At 26.9% G+C, this 22,077-nt stretch overlaps 1 protein-coding gene across 3 annotated transcripts in view; it reads left to right on the forward strand.

Moving 5' to 3' along the window:
- Sulf1 (Extracellular sulfatase Sulf1) overlaps window positions 1–22,077 on the forward strand; it is a 107,989-nt gene that overhangs the window by 80,093 nt on the left and 5,819 nt on the right. For all 3 annotated transcript variants that reach the window (XM_067265751.1, XM_067265750.1, XM_067265749.1), the window contains 5 exons: window positions 3,139–3,242; window positions 6,425–6,621; window positions 11,989–12,131; window positions 15,843–15,957; window positions 16,270–16,318. In XM_067265751.1, coding sequence (XP_067121852.1) covers window positions 3,139–3,242; window positions 6,425–6,621; window positions 11,989–12,131; window positions 15,843–15,957; window positions 16,270–16,318 — 608 coding nt within the window. The remainder of the gene's footprint in view (window positions 1–3,138; window positions 3,243–6,424; window positions 6,622–11,988; window positions 12,132–15,842; window positions 15,958–16,269; window positions 16,319–22,077) is intronic.

Consider the following 22,077-nt stretch of genomic DNA (forward strand, 5'->3'; position numbering starts at 1 on the left):
AGGGTTTGCCACCCCCTGCTGTAGGGCATGTAATTTAGAAATCAGAATTTCATTGCCATGGCAGAAATGGCAATTCTATTAATCATCATAATGATGATTTTAATATGATGCATTAACTATTTATCTATATATGTATAAGATGCATTTTATGAGAGTTTGGAAATATATCACTCAATATTTTTTTGTAGACTAAATAAAATATATCATTTTTACAATTGTTTATATACGTAAATAAAATGTTGAAATTTATAGCATTACAGTAGAGCATCGATTATCCAACCCTCGATTAACCGACTGCGTTCTAGTCGTCAAATTCAAATGTCCGCTAGTGATGTGGCGCTACTATATTTGGTTATGTCTTGGCTACTTTAATATTATTTTTGTTAAATTTTTGCATGTTTTAGCTGGCAGCAGTGGCTCGACCATGAAAGGGAGGCTAGTATTTAAACCAGGCCTAATACACTATACTAATAATGTATTTTTTTCATACTTTTCGGTTATCCGACTTTTCAGTTATCCGACCAACCCTAGTCCCCAATTAAGTCGGATAATCGATGCTCTACTGTATTTCTCTTTATCAATAGATTTCTATATCATACTCTGTATATGTGGAAAATACTATATTGTGATTTAATATTTAAGAAATACTTTATTTTATAATTTCTTTCAAATCAAAGCTTGATAATAAGTTATGTATAGTTTATATTTTTAAAATATAGTCTGTATAATAAAATATGGTTACATATTTTCTAAAGATAAAACTTTAGTATAGAGGCACCTTCCTATTCACTCATTTTTTATTTCATACAGTGATTGATTAAATATTTGAAACCATTTATTATATTTGCAAAGATAAAATTCATGTGTAGAATGAGAAAAAATAATGAAACAACAGATAAAGTAGACAGTTAAATGATTTTTAATATTTTTATTTTAAACTTATTTTGTTGCTATTTGTTGATCATTAGACCACACTAATAGATTGTACCTTGTATTTGCACTATTTTAGTACCTGTTTTTACATGGATAGTAAACATTGTTTTTTTATATTAGATTGCATTGAGAATATTAATGTAATATTTTGAGAGGATTTTAGTTAGATATTCTTTTGTCTTTACCAGTCCTTACAAGACACTATCATCTAAACGAAAGTTCTAGTCAAAAAATAAAAAAATCAAGAAAAATAATACTTCTCAAAGGCAGAATTAGGGCTAGATACTTTTTAGAGAGGTAATTTACACGAGCAGTCAGTATAGCAACTAAGATATGCCTCTATAAAACCATTGTTGTTCCAACTGCAATCTACATCTGTCAAACATGGAAAGACACAAACAAGATTACTCAAACTCAACATATTCCATCAATGCTGTCTTCAAAGGATACTTAGAATTACATATTGACCATATCACAAATGAAGAAGTCCTCAGAAGAAGTTGCCTACACAAACTATAGGACACTATTATAGAGTGTAGAATGCATTTTGCAGGGAATGAACTTTCTCTGCTGGAAGAACACTTGCCAAAAGTAGCCTTGTAATGGAAACCACACAGTGAAAAAAGGAAACAAGGTAGACCACAAACAACCTGGCACTCTACATATAAAGAAGATTAGCATTCCATGGGCTGATGCTGAAACCATTGCAGCGGACCACATTTGCTGGAGACAGCTGGTTGCTCAGTGTGTCACTTTGCACAGAAGGATGTAAAACTAAGACAAAGTAGCCAATAAATATGATATTTTGAACAGAATATGTTTTCCTTCAAAAAACTCATTTCTCTCAAAAGTAGTGGGTGTTAGGCCAATTCTGTTGCCAGATTTGGATACAGCACTATTGAAACTATAAAAATCAGTGAAAATTTTTGATGGGGTTGGAAATAATTTTTTTTTTTCCAGAACAGTATAATTTTATAAAACACATTTTAATAGAACATAGGCCCATATACATTGCAGACAACCTGGAGACCCAAATTTATCATTCAACCTTTTCAGGTTCTGTTTCTTTCATTTCATTTTATTGTAGGTTACAGAGTTAAATTGGCAGTTAACATTCGTTTAAAATCATTTGGCCTAATTTATAATAAAGATAATTTATCAAAAAACCCAAAATAAATATATACAAAACTTTCCTGACAATTGGGAACTTACAAATTAGTTCTAAGATAGTTGTAGCTTATCTCCACAAAAACTGACAAGCAAAATATGAAAAATATCAAAAAAGCACAATGAACCTTACTAATTCATCTAATTGTTACCAAGAATTCTGTCACTTGAACTGGAAAGTCTTTGGTCAAGCTCTTTGATCCTTAGCATCACCTCCTCCTTATAGCATGGTTGGAGTGATATTACAAGCATACGCCCACTCAACCCTATTTACATAAATACTCGCTAACATTTCATTCATTCTAGTAATCGACATGATTAAGTCATGTCACCTTTCTTACAAGTAACTTTAGAATTTTTTATGGTAGTTTCAATGACAATTTGAGGGTGGGAGATCATTCTTTTAACTTCCTGTAGAAGTCCTCTCCAAGATATTGTTTCTGGGTTGATGATGTCATAAGTTGCCACCAGCAGTCATTGTAGTGAAGTGAGTTAATTTTGAATTTTGCCCGGGTGAAGTACATTAGTCTATCCTTAATGAAATAAAATGCCCCAAAATAAATAGAATAACAAACTTAAAATTATCCCCAAACAAAATAGAATGGGTTGGAATTGATTCCTTACAACTGCATGATATGGAATAAACCAGAATAAAAATGAACAGTAATGATGTCTAAATAGAATAAATGGTAAGTTGATAAACACTTGCTTCCTTGTGACACAAATTGTTTGTACTGTACATATTTTTCTTTTCCCTATTTTGTGGCAATTTTGCAGAATATATTCAAAGATTATACAATCTTTTAATATGGAGCTTCTATTGTATCATGATTATTCTTTACTATAAGTTAATATTATAAAGATATAAAACACGTGTAAAATAGTAGTCTGCCATTATTTTTTTTTTTATGTATGTGTGAGATTTATACATGCTGAGATATAAATCTTATTTAGAGATTATTTAGAGATAAGTCTTTTAAATAGTATAATAAGTACTTTCTCATAAACTGTCTAAAACTGTATTAATTTATTTTCAAGGGAATAAGAAGGCATCTTAAAAAGTCTCGTCCTTTTCCATATGATGATTTAAATGGAGAAAAAAAATTGCAAAATAAGCACTGCAAATGCTTGCCAGATTTTAAGTAAGTTATAAGTTTGTAACATTTAGTTTTGAATATTACTCCTGATTAATAATTTTCACTGTTACATACTGAATTATTGCACTGTAAATTATTTTTTAACAATAAATAATTTATAGTTAAAATAAAAATTAAAGAGATTTATTTAATTTCATAAAAAAAATCATTTTATTTTGAATAAAATTGTAATTGTGCACTTATGAGAATGTGCACACCCATGAAATGTAATCAAGTTTTTCTCACCACTAATCATTTTTAAAATAGCATTTATTCTGCAAAAAAATGACTGCAAAGTTCCTCTGAAGTACAATAGAATTTGTCTATTGAAATCATAGGCATTGTTATTAATTATCAAACATTATATTCATTTTTATTTAAAGTCTTTATTATGACATATGTATAGAGCAGTGACGATGAACCTTTTTGAGAAATGGGTCAAATTATATTCATTAATTTTTTTAGTACTATCTTATGGGTCACTAAGTGGTGTCATTTGGAAAGGGAAGGAGAGGGTGGTTAAAAACTTTTTTTGCACATGCCCCAAAGCCTGCATCAGGCTTTTAGACTGGTTTTTTTTATAAATTTGACATTAGATATATATACTTTATTTTTTAGGAAGTTGTATAGATTACTCCCTATGGAATTTCAGGACTTTGAGTATATATCTTAACTCGGGACCAAGACGATACTCTACTTTTGGACCGGAGACAAAAAATAAGAAAATTAACATATTTACGATTTCTTGCCTTTCACAATGCATTCTACACCATTTTAGAGTTTTTCACTAGGTGGCGCTGCTTGTAGTTTATTGTATGTTTCCTTTTTTTTTCTTTTTTTTATTCAAGAACTACTGTGAATCAATAACTAGTGACATTAAACACTGGGTGGCCTGCCAGTGGCTCCCCTCCGGGAGGAGTTTGTCAAGAGCACAAACACTCAAATGCTATCTAGTGGAAAACTCTAAAATGACATAGAATGTATTGTGAAAGGCAAGAAATCGTAAATATGATAACTTTCTTATTTTTTGTCTCCGGTCCAAAAGTAGGGTATCGTTGAACTCGCCTCGGTCTCCCAAGTTCAGATATATACTGAAGACCTGAAATTCCATAGGGAGTAATCTACACAACAGCCTTTTTTTAATATTTTTGATTGTCTGCTCTCTCTTTTATGATATAAAAAATAAGTTTATTTAAAAATCAACGTGTGGGTCATTTAAAAAGCATGCGTGGGTCAGTGTCTGACCCATGGGTCATAGGTTTGTCACACTGGTATAGAGTAACAATACAGTGGAACCTCGGTATACGTCTGCTTTAGAATACGTCCAATTCGGAATACGTCCTGTTTGGACGAAACAAATTTTGCTCAGTATACGACTTAATTCAATTATACGCGCCATCTATGAACAAGTAGCACTATCGGTGTACTAGACCAGACTAGACGTTTGCGGTCCCACGGTTTATAACTTTGTTAAATTTCTTCTGATTTTAAATTGTAAGTAAAATTTTATTATTTTTATTAATCATGAATTGCAAAAAGGCAAATGAAAAGCAACAGAAAACTAAAAAAATGAATAGAATCACAATGGAACTGAAAAAAGAGATTGTTGAGAAATATGAAGCATGGGTGTTCGAGATTTAACTGTTGCACACTGTATTCCGAGAACGATTATATCGACAATCGTGAAAAATAAAGACATTATTAAATCTGCTAACGTTGTGAAAGGGGTTTAATCAATTTCTAAACAGATTATTAGTATTAAGGAGAGTTTGATTTGATTTGATTTTGATTTAATGATTTAAATAATATAATACAATATACTGTAATAACTTTAAAAATCTATAATAAAATTTATTTTTTTATTAATGTGCTCAAACAGTGTTTAAATTATTTTACAACCCCATTAATATATCATATCAAGAGGAATTTTTTTTACATGAGAACAGATTAATCATTTTTACATTACTTCTTATGGGAAAGGTTGGTTTGGTATACGTCCTATTCGGTATAAGACCAGACATCAGGAACGGATTAAGGTCATATACTGAGGTTCCACTGTACAGAAAATGACAGATTTACACCAATCAAATTTATGCATTTTCATTTATAGAAGTTTTAAATGCTATAAATGAAAATTTAAAACAAACTTTTTTAAAAGATTGAATGCTATCAGAACTGGATATGCAAAATATTTTATAAAAAGAATAAAAGATGTTTGTGAAAACACGTAGAATAGTTATAAAAGCTAAAAAATTTGCATGTCGTAATTAATGAATAATTGCATTTGATTTTACATTTTATAAAGGTCATCTCGTTAATAATTATCTGCACTTAAATTAATGTAAAATAATGTAAAATTATTCAATAATTTTTTAAAAATTGAAATCAGTCTTTTGTAATTGAGTGTTGACTATTATTCCTTTTGCAGTCAAAAATTACTTAGTATCTGTAGATTTTGACCACAGTTGCTAAAGAAAACATAGCAACTACAAGTTTCATATGTATCTCTACTAGTTTTTTTTATATGAAACATGGAAAATTATTACTAGCATAATCAGTGTTATTGATGATATTCAGTGCTGATATTTCAATTTTAAACAAAATTTATTGCAAAATTTACTTAATTTTTTTATTAGGAAGCTTTTAAATATTTTTAAAGAATAATAATAAAATTTGAAGGTAAAGTCCAATAAAATAGTTGCTATTTTTTATTCACTTCCATGTTCTGGAATACAATTAACGATGATTGTGATTTTTCTTTTTCGGCTGCCTAGTCATCAAGTAAATTGAAAATTTCCTTAAAAACATTAAAAAATATCCCATTTAAAAATGTTAAAATCTTTTCAAAACCAGAACAGGAATTGCCTTCAATTCTTTGGTTAATAAAGATTTTTTTTTATTGCATATAATGTTTATGGAAGAGTTTACACAAATCCACAGGAAGAAGTTAGTGACCCCCATATATTTATGAATTGCTGGTTTAAATTACTGGCATTTCTTACTCACTTATATATTAATTACTGTTAAAGATGTTACTACAAAAAAGCAGGTAAACAATACTGCATGAATTACTATTAATCTATATGTCACATATAATTGGGTTTTTCAAAACTGAATCACCAGTATTTAATAATAATATTAATGATATTTTTAAGAAAGTAATATTGATTTATTATTATTATATACAGACACCAATTAGATTTGGAATGGAAAGAAGAAAAAGATACAATAAAATCTCGACAGAAAAAGAAAGAAGAAAATGTTAGAAAATTAGAACGGAAACAGAGGAGGAAATTAAAATTTCATAATATGACATGCAATGCAGAAAAAATGAATTGCTTTACGCATGATAACAATCATTGGAAAACTCCACCTTTGTGGACTTGTAAGTGAATTCAATAATTTCTGTTAGAATTTTATTTTTAAAAAATAGATGTGTTGTTGATATGTTAATTGATTTGTGAATTTATGATTAGCATAGCTGTGACAGATTTAGTTGTATCTACTTTAAAAACATATTATACTTCACTGATAAATATTTGTAAGTGGAATTTTTGTGATATTTTTAATAAATTTTGAAACTGCTGGTATAGTGGTAGTTAAAATATAGGTAGACTTTTACATCTGTGTGTATTAAATAAATTTTTTGTTGGAATGCAGGACCTTCAAAAAAATGTTATAGGTCAATATTTCAATTGTAATGATGATAACTAAGAAATTTTTGTTATATATTTGGTATATTATATTTAAATCAGGCTATATTTGCACACACGTATGAAATTATTCTTCTCTTATTCATATGAATTTTTTACAACAAGAATAATTTATGGTATTTTAAATCAACAATCAACAAAAGTTTTTATATTATGAGAGTTTTATATATTTTATTAAAAAAATGAAGAGAAGCTTAATGACATAAGCTAGACTTAACATTTATTACATACTTCATTTTAAAACAAATCTTTTTGTATTAATATTATATTACAAATAGAAAAATATTTAAATATTTTGTTATTTTTATTTTGTTTCAACTTTATTTTGTACATTTACATATGTACAAAATAAAGTTGAAACAAAATAATGATTATTATATATATATATATATAATGTTCATCCACAGCCAACAAAACAATACAAGGTCATTGTTGAATGTGTGTCAAGGTCAAGTTGAAAGCAAGTTTCTCCCTCTGGATTTCTAATTCTAATAATTATAAATTATTTACAATCCTTAGATGTAATTTTATAAGAAATTGGGCAAAAATGGATTTAGATATAACTATTTTAATCAAAAATTAAGATTTCTACAAACTTTCCCAATATAAAATTATGCTAAAATTATTTTAATATTTAATGAATATTTATTTAGTAATTGTTTAATGATGATTAAAATTATAAATCATTATTCAGTTTTATTAAAGGTTTATGTAAATTATTAAAAATCAGGTTATAATTACAGTTGAAATACAGTAACTTTTGTAATTTGATATCTATATGAAAAAACTGTGACTATGTAATTTTAACTTAGTGGGAATTAGGTAATTATTAATCTAATATTCTGTATGATCAATAAACATAACTCCAATATCATGTTTTTTGGTAAAATAGTTTATATTAATATAATGCATGAAGGAAAAACTTAACAAGTTTGTGTAAAAAATAGAAAATTATGATTGGTGTATTGCAGTGTAGAAATGATTATACTAGATGAGAATTTATGTAATATTTTTAATCAAACAAAATTAATTAAGAGTTTAATAAAGGTTCCTGCATCTTATTTTATGAAAAATGAGTTTAGGTGAAATTGGCTGAAAATGAAATCTGTTGTAATTTGAGGTCCTGGTCAAAAATGGATAATTTTTCTTGCTACAGATCCACAATGTACAAGATTTGTTATCAATGCAGACATAGCAGTCAAAATCTATTAAGGATGTGTTGATGACAACATTGTTTTTCACAGTTGCAAAAAACTCTCTGCCGATGTTTCAACTACAATGCATATTGAATTTTTGATCACAGAATTGAGTTGCAGAATCATTTGCTGATAATATTGCAGGTGTGGAATAGATTGCAGTAGAAATGTCTGTTGCACAAACTAGTCGGAAATGCTATCAAATTTACAATGAAGTCTGTTTATAGAAATATGAAACTGTATGTAAATGATCTAGCCAGAAAAAAATTACTCTTAAAAACCAATTGCCATTTGACTCTTCTGATCTAGCATTATTAAAGACAGCACACATGCACTAATGAAATTGAAACATATAAATACAATACTAGAGCATGGTGCAACTGGTGCTTCATTCTTTAAGATACTTTATTCCTATACTGCTATAAGATACTTTTTATGAAAGAGGGTTGCTTCTATCAAGATAATATGAACCACTTTAAGAACTTGTAGCAAAAAAAGAAAGAAAAAAAAACTATTTTTGAGCAGCTTACCCATTGGGACTTTTGACCAGGACCTCATAAACTACAGCATATTTTATTTTCAGCCAATTTCACCTATACTCATTTTCCATAAGAAAGGTACAAGGTTCTTTGCCTTTGATACGAGTCTACTTGAAGATAGTGACATAGTGGTGGTGGTTTGATTGAAAGGGATGTGCAATGTGGATGATTTGATAAAAACAGAAGATAGTAAGAAGTGAAGGAGGAGAATATTGGCAGCAAGAGATTTACAATATCTTTGAAGATGCAAAGTTGATTGTTTAAGAGCAAACTTAATTACAATATGATGTATCTTTGTATAAATATGTGAATTTGTATTAGTTTCTGAAGGATATATTAGATTAATATTTGATTAGATTTAATTACAAGAACATTTCAATTAAGTTGAATATATTGAAATTGAATAAGTCCTTTTTGGTTTTCAATCATGTCTGATGTAATATTCTTTAGTAAAATTATTGTAATGCACAAAAAGCAACAAAATTTAGTAAAATCAATACATCACCAACCGCCATAAATAATCGGGCTAACTTTTGGATATATACAATTAAAGATTATAAATAAATTTGGCATTTGAGGTAGGTGTTAGGTGCCATCTCTTATTAAAATTTAATAATTATAATAATTTAAAATAATTTAGATTAAACTAGAAGAAAAGAATCTGCCAGAAGCGGGACTCGAACCCGCAACTCCCGCATACCGCGTGGTTGCGTTGCCAGTTACGCTACCTGGACCTTCAGTCCAATCTTCTCTTCCAGCATATATAAGCCAAAGACATAACCATCGACAGCTATTACGGCAGTTGGTGATGTATTGGCTTAATGTTATTGGATTTAGTCAGTGTTTATTAGTAAAATCATTTTTGCATATTCATCAATTTACCAATGACTTTTAAATTTTGTCATTTGTTTCACTGTTGTAAGAGATTGAATTTCATCTAGTTCTAAGATTATTATAATTCTCGGTTAATGTTACTTTAGGTGCCAAGATGGCGGCTCGTTTCTGATTCCAGCAAGGAAACAGTGGGACACACGTTCTAACCTAACCTAACCTATTCTAATAAATTATCATAATTACAGTAGAGCATTGATTATCTGATTTTCGATCAACCGTCACATCGATTAACCAATTCTAGTCGGCAAATTCAAATGTCCGCTAGTGATGTACACTGCAATATTTGGCTGTCTTGGCTACTTTAATATTATTTTTGTTAAATTTTTGCGTGTTTTAGCTGGCAACACTGGTTCGACCATGAAAGGGAGGCCAGTATTTAAACAAGGCTTAATTTTATTTAACGATGCTATCCAATTGCTGTTTTTAAAACGTGTGCGAGATTTAGCGGCAAAAAAACAAGTGTCAGCTGTGAAGCAAAAGAAAATTTTGGACTTCTTTTTCTAATGTATAGGCCTACTTTATGTAAAATGTGTAATCCTAATATATTTTTTTGTTTTATACTTTTCAATATACAGTACAGTACTGTATTTATTTTGTGCAAAATAAATAAATAATTTTTAACAAAACAATAGCGACGATTATTATTTTAAAAAAAATTTTGTTAGGCTTAACATCAATGAAAATTCAACGCGAAGTAGGTTAATAGCAATTTACTAATATAGCCTACTAATTACATGGGATATACTGTACTAATAATGTATTTTTTCATACTTTTCGGTTATCCATTTTTTCAGTTATCCGACCAACCCCAGTTTCCAATTGAGTCAGATAATCAATGCTTACTGTATTAGCAACCAAATTATTAGAATAGGTTAGGTTAGGTTAGGTTAGAACGTGCATCCCACTGTTTCCTTGCTGGAATCAGAGATGAGCCGCCATCTTGGCACCTAAGGTAACATTAACCTAATTCTCAAATGAACTGAATGAGCAATTGGTATAAAGGAATTTTAAATTATCATTATACAGGTGGACTTCCTTCAGACTTTGCTCAGAAGAATCCATGAATAACCACCAATCGAATGGATTATATTCTTGTTACAGTTATCATATTTTCTACAATAATTGTCTGCTGAGTAATCATTACAAAATAGTTTAAAAAAATTGTATTTTTATTGAATTTATTCTGATATGCTGAGATTATTCCAACTCCAAACATTAAGAGAATATTCTGAAGGTGTCTGAAAGTATCATTAATTTCTTATCATAATGTGGTATTTTTCTTAATATCATTTTATATGAAATCAGCACATGCTCTAGTGCTCATTTGTATGTACCAGTGACCTCGCAAAAACAAATCAGTTTTACAATTGTAATCTTATTGGCTAAAAATAGCAGAGGACATTGTATCAACTCATCAGTAGAAGTTTTCCTGAAAGTTGGAATTATTTAAAGAATACCTTAAAAACCACACATATGAGAAAAAACTGAAATCAGATATTTTAAATTTATGATTTAAGCTCTACATGAAAAACACATTGTTTTGTGAAAATTTGTCATTGACCAGTGTTATCATACTCTTTCAGTCTATATCAAGTTTATAAATTCACATGCTTCTTTCATGTTGTGCAAAAACATATTTTAAAAAGTCAGACTTAAACATTTGTTTTATATTGTTCTCTTGATCTATTCTTGTTAATGATTCTTTAAGCATATTTTGAATTTCATTGATATGTAATTCAGTGAGAGCTATATTCAAAACATTTTTTGATGCCATGAAAACAGTATCCTATTTTACAACTCTATAATTTACAAATTTAAAGTTATTTATTAATTTTGGCTTCAATTTTTGCCAAATGGCATTTATTGTTTTCTCTAATTTCCTTTCAGATCATTATAATATTTTACATGATACTTTTTTATATCATATTTTTTCTTATAAGAACCATACTTTTCAAGTGTAGAAAGTCATATACTGTGTTTCATACAAATATTTAGATGCCTTTGCAAAATTTATATTATTGTGTATGTTACTTTTTCAATAAGCATATTTATATTTCCTTTCACTGTGTAAAAGAATGTACATTTTGTAGTAAAAACGATACTTTTATTCTAAATTTTCCTCTTAAAATGTTGGCATTCTAACTTACATTTTCTCTATATACAAGAAAGAAACAAATACAATCATTGTAACTTATTTTTATTAAGAGATTACTGATTTAAAAAAATTTCTTTTAATATATTATAATGAATTTTGCATTTGTTTGTAATTCAGTATCAATATTAAACATTTGTAACTTGAAGGTTTCTCTAAACAAAATATGCTGTATATAATACTCAAATTTGTACAGTTTTAATTCTTAATTAAATATTTTACTTTTCTCATAAAATATTTATTTATATATATTTATAGATGGACCATTTTGCTTCTGCCAGAATTCAAATAACAATACATATTGGTGTTTGAGGACAATTAATGAAACACACAATTTTCTGTATTGTGAATTCATCACAAGATTCATTGTATATTATGATCTGAAAGCGGATCCTTATCAGGTAATTAATAATTATAAATTTTCATAAATTATATTTTTTTAAAACAGTAATATAATAAGTAATTTGAAATCATACTATTAAAAACTGTTAAAATTATCAAAAGAGATTAAAAACTCTTCATGGAGATAAGAAATTCAGTTCATCTTTATAAAGAATTTTCAATTTAGGATATAGAATTGAAATTGGTTAATAATTCAATTTTTAAGTATATCATATAACCATTTGTATCTCCAGTATTATTTACTAATGTCTTCATGATTTCAGAAGCAAAAATTATTTCATTCTGCTGCTGATAGCTGGATTTGTGATCCCTCTTTCTCTTTTTCATTTTGAGGAAATAGTCATTATCCTATTAGTCTGTTTCTTCAAATATAAATAAAACATTTCAAATTTTTTGCATTTATGTTTTTGAAATATTGCATTTGTATGCATGTAAAATACTTAATTGCTTTGTATTCAGTTGTAATATGTTGCATTATCACTATAACAAATGTAATATGCTACACTAAACTGCTTGCATCATACGAAGTAAACCACAAAAAATATATTACAATGTATTTGATCAATGCAGATATATTATGACATTTATTTCATCATTTAAAACACTTCATTTTATCAATAAATTTCAGATTTTTGCAGGCTAGATGGTAAATTAACTAAGCAATTGCTTATTGCAATATACTCTGGAGATTTGGGTTTGAGTATGAGTCAGATCCTTAAATTTTCATGTGTGGCCTAGAAGTATTAAGTTCTGTCTTTCATCAGTTGACTGCCCCATTACGGACCTGATTTGAATCTATTGTGTGTATGAGTATAGGTCAGCTTCATGCTTACATGGCAAAAATTGTAGGAGAAACTAAACTGAATATTTCCCAAGAGAATCTTTTGCTGAATGCTTTGAGAAATATCCATTGTGATATGAAATAGTTTGCTTTTTCACTGAAGAAAAAAATCTGAATATAGATAGTTTACTTGCAACTTCTCAGTATGCAATCTATGCTGTAGATTTTGAAAAATTATAATATATATTAATAATTTTTTTACATTCAGTAATATTCATTCCAGTAAAATAAAATTTTATCCTTTAATTACAGAAAACCTTTATTCTTATATTGTTAATTTTTGAGAAATCAAATTGTTATAATTCTATTGAAAATTGATATAAAAACATTGGTGACTTAAATATTGTATTAGAAGAGACTATTTATTTGGTTGTATTTATTACTGTTTTATTATTATAAACCAACCTTATTATAGTTATTGTATATTTAAAACATACATATCTAAATATCAGAAAAGATTATGAACTTGCTTTTTGCTTAAAAATTATATTGACCAATTGCAGCATTATTCATACAATCTGCTTTTGTAACTACTATAATAGGAGATTGAAACATTCATTTTTATTTTATTGAAAACATAAAAATAATCTAAGCATCTATATGGCATTAGTTAACTTTTGCTAGGTAAAATGTGTCAAAAAATTTATCATTGTAAGAAGATACTTAAGTAGAGAATTGCTTTTTCTTGCATTATTTAAATTAATAGCAGAGTAAAGTTGTAGAGTACTCGCACTCTAGACTTTTCTAGCTGGTAAGTTGCTAATGTGCATGAATGTATTCGCCATTTTGTAACATATTAAGACAAGGGATTTTTGAAGTTTATTCTACAATTGATCAGTTTTCTTTTCTGATATGTAATTATTATTATTTTTTCTTCTTGTAATTATGTCTATTGATTGTTTTTGAATAAATTGCAGATAACTTGGTAACAAAATTATCAAAATGGCAAAAAGTTACAGAGGATGATGTTCAGTTGTCAACTGCCGTAATTGTAAAGTAAAAACTTAAGATAAATATATTCCAACTTTTTTTATAACACACAAAAGTCATTTTAATAATTAATATAGCAATAATAAAAATAAAGTAATTAATTAATTAATATTTTAAATTATTAACTTAACTATGTCAAGAACTGTTTAATACATACTGTTATATGATATTTTAAAATAAAATTGAATTTTTGGTTTATAAATAGGGGACTTAAAGTATCGATTTGATTACTAGAAATGAAATTTATAATAATATTTGTATTGTATTTAGAATCAAATAAATCTTTGCATTTTATACATACTATTTTATTAGTATATTATCAAATATATATATATTTGATGTGTAAAAATGTGAAAAGATGAGTCATAAATGCAAAAAGGTGTACTAAAACATGACAGTATTTATCTGTCAAAAAATTTGGCAAATTTTGGACAACATGCTCATAAAAGTAAAGTAAGTTTTGTAATATATATAATATAGATATATGATGAGATACAGTATATTGTGATGCAAGTGTCCTGTATGCCTAAAGATTTTTTTTAAAACATTTCATTACTTGAATTTACTAATGCTTGAAGTTTTTTAATAAGATAAAAACAAAGATAGAAAATAAACATAAAAAATTTTTTAATGTATGTAATATAAAATGAATTGTTAATTGTTAATGTTGTTCTTTCTGAACATATTAAAAGTTCCTTGTTCTCTGAATCTGTAAAAAAGATATGTAAATACTGATTGAAATTTTATTTTTAGAAATAAAATCTTAAATTTATAAGTAAAAATGATTTTTTAAAATAACGCTATGGATTAAACCTCTCAAATTAATGGATTATTTCAAGTAATTTTAAGCTAATTTTCTGAGACGTTTTAATTTTTTTAATTTGCTTTGTATCATAGACTTGATGAAAACCAACTGTAATTCTCACCATCTTTTCCATGGTCTGTGAGACTAAATATTGCATCATATGCTTTAAAATAATGGAATTATAAAATTATGAAACTAAAATGTTAGAGAAATGTGTGTAAATATAGTAACCCTTTGTTATATAATGCATATCAGGAGACAAACCAAATGAGTGATATATCAGATGGCACAACATAACCAATGTATCTATCCACCTGTTTTGTCTACTTTCAGTCTCCAAGACAGTTTGCATTTCTGTGGTTTGTATTTCATACAATGGTAGTTTGAAAGTCAATGATTGGAATAAACTAATATCTCTTTTCTTGTAGAGATTCAATGGCAACTGATTTTTTAAAAGTTGTTGGCTAGTGTTTTTATATATCCTGCTTTTATAAAGCATGATATATCAGAATGGGCAACACAAGAAGGGGTTACTGTACTTCAATCTTTGGTTGTGCTAGTTTTCTAGAATACTTCAAAATCTGTTATTTTAAGGATAATGTTTTCTTTTTTATAAGAAATATGTATATTATAGATACAATTTACATTATTTTTATAATATATATTATTATATTTTATTAGTTCAGTTAATTTTGCAAATTTTAAAAATTTTAAATGATTTTTATTTATAAAGGAAACATTTTTGTACATTAATAAATTATACTCAATAAATTTTAGTTTGAAATAATTTAGTTTTAAATAAATTAAAATTCTATCAAAGAATCCTTATAATAATCCAAAAATGAAAGTGATATTTTGTATGTTTTAATATAAATCCATATTTTCATATTTTTATCAAGTGTATAATGTTATAATAGTAAGTTGCTAATTCAAATTTTTAAATTCTGCTAATAGTAAATTTAAAAATCTTATACTAGTTATTTTATTTTTGTAAAATTTTTAAATGTAATTTGAAACTGTAAAGATAACATACAAGTTTATGAATATTTACATTTATTTTAAATTTATTTATAGCTGACAAATGTAATTTATAAACAAGATGTTGCAAAAATTCAGCAATTGCATCTTCAACTTCACAAATTAAGAAAGTGCAAGGGTGCAAGAGAATGTACTGTGCGTTATCGTCCTGGTCAGTATAAATATTCAATTAATACCAGTTTAATTATAAAAATTAGATATATTTTGTTTACTTTTTAATGAAACAAATTTCTATTAAAAATTTGATCATAACTTGAAGATATGTCTACATAAGAATTTAATGATTGATTTGTATACAATAAAATATATATTACATTATTAATTAGTTTAAATTCTTACATATATATCATTATTATTTTATTGAAAAGTAGTAGTAGTAAAATAGACTACACATGAATGAAATAAATTTCAAATATTTTCTTTGATTTCATTTGTATTAATCTATTTTTATTGAATTTTACAGATCATCACAATAGATGGAGACCTTCACCTGTCACTACTCGTAATTTCAGGTTAGTAAAATTTATTAAAAAATATTTTCAAAATAAATTCTCAGATTTTATTCCATTGTTTAAAAATTTGTTTTCTATACTTTCATATATTGGTCTTCCAGTAAACAATTAGTGAATATATTTATTTGCTATAGAATGTTATTGGCAGTTTAATATTAAAATACTAACCGTTCACCTCAATTTTGTATAAAAAAAAGTTAAAAGTGATCTCCCTGTAACCATGCTATTATGTTTGTAATTATTAGGTTTTATTTATAATCTTTATCAGTTTTTGTGTATATATAGTTAATTTAACCATATTAATCAAACAAACATAATTATTTTAAAAATATTTCAATTAATAATATAATAATTAATAAATTAAATGACCAAGGACAATAATAAATATAAAAAATATTCAAAAATCAGAAGAAACCATAAAATGTCTTCATATCTTATCCTCTTTTTTGACAATCTCAGGAGTGCAGAAATATTTTTTAACTGTAATTATTTTGGATATGATCACATACATAATGGGAATACTTTATATGTATGATTATGTAACATTCAAACATTAACAAGCATTGAAAATTTATACTGTAAAAGGTCACACCGTATAAGCTTGTCACAAGTTTTTGTTTTATTCAATTAAAATATAGATGGTTTACTTTCAATATATTTTATAAAATTGAAACATAAAACAAAACAAAACAAAACAAAACTAGTTCTTCTTTTAATATCTTCACATAATTTTATTATATATGGCTCTAGTTAGTTACTTAATTCTATAACATTGTGTGTATGTATGTATGTATATATATAAGACAAATATAAATTATTGTTCCATAAATGCTTTAGGCTCAACTTCAGATTTAGCAGATTTATTTTATAATTTTTAATTCCACACAATGCATTAATTAATGTAGAGATTGAATGAATATAACCAATCACCTCATAAAAACTTAAATTGTGTATTGTATTTAAATTTGGTGATTCATTAACAAGTTTTGCTCTATGTACAGTTTTGATTTTGTCTAGTATTGCTGGATAGCAACATGGTAAGATCTCAGTCTATCACCAAAAAAGATCTTTGTTTGAACTTAGTCTAGGTGTGCTTAATTTATCATGGGTAGTATGAATCAGAATGTTGTTCTCTGTATTTCTCACCTATGCTGGTTGACTATTGTGGATCAGATCCATTCATAATGGACCTAATTGTGACCAGTCATATAATCTGTAGTGTATTAGTGTCTTGCATTATCAGTCAAATCAATCCTCTTCATATCTTACATATAAAGTCTTGATAACCTCAATTTACATATAAATGATACAGCTGCCAGATTCTTATCAGGCCTACGGAATGACTAATTAATTAAGATACTAAGTAATGCACTAGGGATAGGTGGTTAAGTAATCATCTCATGTTAAATTTAGTCATTAAAAGTAGATTAATTTAATTTGGAATATTCTGGAAGAAAAAATCAGCTTAGAGTGGAACTTGAACTTACGACTCCTGCTTACTGTGAAAATGAGTTATCAATTGCTGTATTTACTCATGTATAAGATGATCTTGCATATAAGACAAGGTGTGTCTTTAAAGATCAAAATAAAGAAAATTAGATTTATTAATATAATTCTGCTTTTATTTTGTTTAATCACAAATAAAATATCAAATACACGTAAATGCACATATTGTCCCACAAAAATTACTGGCATTTTAAACTTTAAGGAAAAATCTTGTAAAATTGACAACATAATTTGTTCACGTAAAGCTGGACAATTGAAAACCTTTTTTTTTTTTGTCAATTCTTAACAGTTGAATTCACTCTGTTGATATTACACTTGAGTTTCTTCAAATTCTGATTTCTGAATAATCATCTGTTTTCACATGGGACTGGATTAAAATTTATATTGGGCACTCTTGTGATTTTGGAATTTCAATTCGGAATTCAATTCAAAAGCTTTACTTTTCTTATTACTATTCTTCTTTACTCCTGACAATAAACAAAAATGATTCAAAGGTCCCAGATAAAATACTTTTGTTTTTAAACACCAGAGGATGAGTATCTGGTAAAAAATGTGAATACACGGTTTACAAAAATTATTGCAAAACGCGAAGAATCCTTTGCTTGCATGTATAGGATGTCCTAGGTTTTTGATGCAATGAAAAATGAATAAAAATCTCAAGCAAATACAGAATGCTACCCAGATATATGTCTAATCTTCATTTCCATACCAATTAATTGGGCGCCAACTGGGAATAATTACATGCCCAATTGGTATGGTGAGTGACCAATATGGTTATATCTTCTAAATTAATTGATCTAGAAGTAGAGATTAGATTAAGGTCCTGGTAGAATAACTGGTAACACATGGTAACATCAGCATGGAGTGGGACTTAAACTAACAACTCCTTGCTGATCTTTTCTTACAGAATATTTTAAATTAATTTAATCTACTTCTAACAATTAAATTAACATGATGATGACTTAATCACCTATCTTTAGTCCAAATTACTTAATATCTTAATTAATTAGCCATGATAAGAATCTCGCTGTATTATTTGATTATTTATTTCAATTTATCCATATTAGAAAGCCAATAAAGATCTGACACTGACTTCATTAAAGAAGGGAGGAATTTTACTGAAAATATTATCTTCTATAACTCTAATATCATATTTAGAATTTTAAGTCTTGATTTTATTAGTGTGCAAAAATCAGTCAGTAGCTTTTCTAGTATTATATATTTTAAACTGGTACATCATAATTAACTTACTCACCTTCAGTGTAGCATCAAAAATTCTGAAGAAACATTTCATGTTTTACATCCAGCATTTAATATATCCATATTTGTTTTATAGAACTAATTTTTTATATTTTATATCCATTATTTACATTCAGAATTATGTATGCTGTAAATTCCCAAACTTTATGTATAATTTATTCTATAGCACCTATTCAGTCTTTTTTTTTTTTTTTGCAATTTACATGTTTACAATAACTATTACAATTATTCATAGTTATAGAATATTTTGTAGGACAGAATCAGAAAGTATGGTACATTAAAATCTTGATTTAACAAAAGAATTTCTATCCCAAAGGAGAAATTCAGAAATTGATTTTTTTAATCATGAATGGTTGAATCTGCATTAATAATGGAAACAGTTTATTAGTTAACTTGTATAGTTTTTGGTGTGTTTAATTAAAATAAAGTTTGGTTTTTGTCGTAATTTATTTTTATATTTTTAATGAATGTTTTAGTGATGTGTATGATACATTATGTACATTGTAAGTTGATTATTAATATATGTTTTTAAGGGGAATTTGATTTGATGGACTTTCAGCAATAGTGAACACTCCTCTTCCAATTTTTCAACTAAATAAAGGACCTCTATAGCAACTAAAACAAGATGATTTTTTTTTTTTTTTTTTTGTTTTTAAACTTGAATACTGTGATAGTATATATAATTATAATATAGTCATAGTATAACAGTATAATAGTTTAACATCTTAAAATAGTCCTGATAATAAAATTAGATACATTAAATATTCATTTTATCTTATATCATTACAAAGATGTATTATGAATTATGACAATTCTTAATTATAAGAGAGTATGCAATACATTTTCTTATATTCTCTATTATATACATAATAAATTAAAATGTTTACAAATGATATGAAATAATTTTTATACTGTGATTCATAACAAGAACCAACTCTTAAATGTATAGTGTACAATGGTACACTATACATTTAAGTGGCTAGTCTTTAACAGTGATAGAACATTTTTTTTTGAGATAAACAACTTATTAGATTGAAAGCAGAGTTCTGCATCAAACTATTACTTGGTGTTAAGGACTGATTTCTTTAAATGTAAATCCTCCATAAATATAGATTTGAACAATCTTATATTCATAATATGTATTGTGTATCATAATATGTAATAACATATTAGACATAAAGTTCAAATTTTGTAATGCAAATGATGTATATTGAATAGTTTCTGTAGTTCCAAAAAATCTGAAAATTAGCTTTATCATTTATGTATTGTGAAAAATATGTACATAAATTATACAGGCTGTTTAAAAGGGGGGAAAAAAACTATCAAAGATTCTTTAGATAGTGAATTATCTTTTACAAAAAAATTGATTTAAAAATATTTAAATTTGTTATATTAATTATATTATCATTTTTAAACCTATTAATTCCTTTTATTGAAGGGAGATTGTAATTTGCAATTACAATATAAATTTAAAGGAAAAAAATTAAAATTTATTGTTAAAACACATTGAAAAAATTTAAATTTTAATAGTTTTTAAAGTATTTTAGAAGGCTGCGTACATACCTGATAATTTGAACATTTTTTTTTTATTGCATTCAAATGTTAAATATTTATGTATAATAAATGTAATAGAATAGCTGCTTTGTTATGTAAACTAATCATATAATCATGTAAAAAAATTAATAGAATAGCAATATTCTCTCTAAGCTGATTTTAGCTGGTCACTCAAGAACTAAGTATTTTTCCTGTCCAGTTAAACATTTTTTGTTTCATTTACAGTTATTTTTTAATACTGTACTAGAGATTAGTATACAGTTGAGAGTTATAGTATAAATATTGTTTTGTTGCCATTAACTGAGGTTTGTAAGAAAATTGGAAATAACACACAACTAACATTACAAGTTGATTCCGTGAAAGTTTTTTTAGGAAGAACACTGCTGTAGAATCTACTTATTGTAATTGCAGATATTGTATCAGTTGTCTAATATTATTTGAATTAACATAATTATATATCATCATCATCATCACAGATCTGTCATACAAGGGAAACTATTTTTTTTAAAGGATAATCATTTTTAAAACACACTTAAAACACACAATGACCTTATAGTGTAAAGTCATCGTATGTTTTCTTTACTAAGTTTTACTCTCCATTTTTATGAATTTTTATTTTATTTGCACCAATTTTTTACATTCTGGCTTTAATTTATATAAAGTTTTAATTTCTATATATTATTTTATACATGTATATAATTTATAGTGTAATTCATTTTATTTTCAAGCTCATGCAGATTTTATAAATTAACAACAGTGTTTTAAATGTACTTTTTCTTTATTAAAAATGTTATAAATGTCAACCAAAACATGCTGATGAGGGGTACAGCCTAAAATGCATTTCTGTTGAAAACAAAAAAAATGGCTTCTCTTTGAATTAACATGTCCATAAACCTATAAATTAAAATATACTTAGTTTGCTTACTATAATCAGAATTTTGATTGTAGTATTATCTTTGCAAAAATATACATTAAGTTCTCTTTTGCATTGTCAACCTCAACACATGCTGATATGCACGGCCGGATGGCCGAGCGGTCAAGGTGGCAGCCTACCGCTCTGGGGGACCCGGAATCGAATCCGAACGGGTCGAATAATCCCCAGGAATTTTTCGGGGGTGATCCGTTCGGATATGTCGGGCCCCGTCCCTCACCACCCGGTTGCCCCATTGTGGGCCTGGCCGAACCCATAATGGGCCTTCTAAAAGAGGCCCTCTTAGTGCCCACAGGGCGGAAAGAGTTAAAAAAAAAAAAAAAAAGTACATGCTGATATGCAATCATTAACAGTTATTTATTGCTAATCAGTGCTTTAAATGTTAAATAATAATTATTTCAATCATTATTTGCTCACAGAATAATAGTTTAAATTGATGTCATTTTTTTAAAATTACATATTGAATGATTTGATATTAACTAATAATTATTAAATTTTCAAGTTATGA

Source organism: Centruroides vittatus, unplaced genomic scaffold (genome assembly GCF_030686945.1).
Source record: "Centruroides vittatus isolate TY-2023 unplaced genomic scaffold, ASM3068694v2 contig_2433, whole genome shotgun sequence".
NCBI classification, from domain to species: Eukaryota; Metazoa; Arthropoda; class Arachnida; order Scorpiones; family Buthidae; genus Centruroides; species Centruroides vittatus.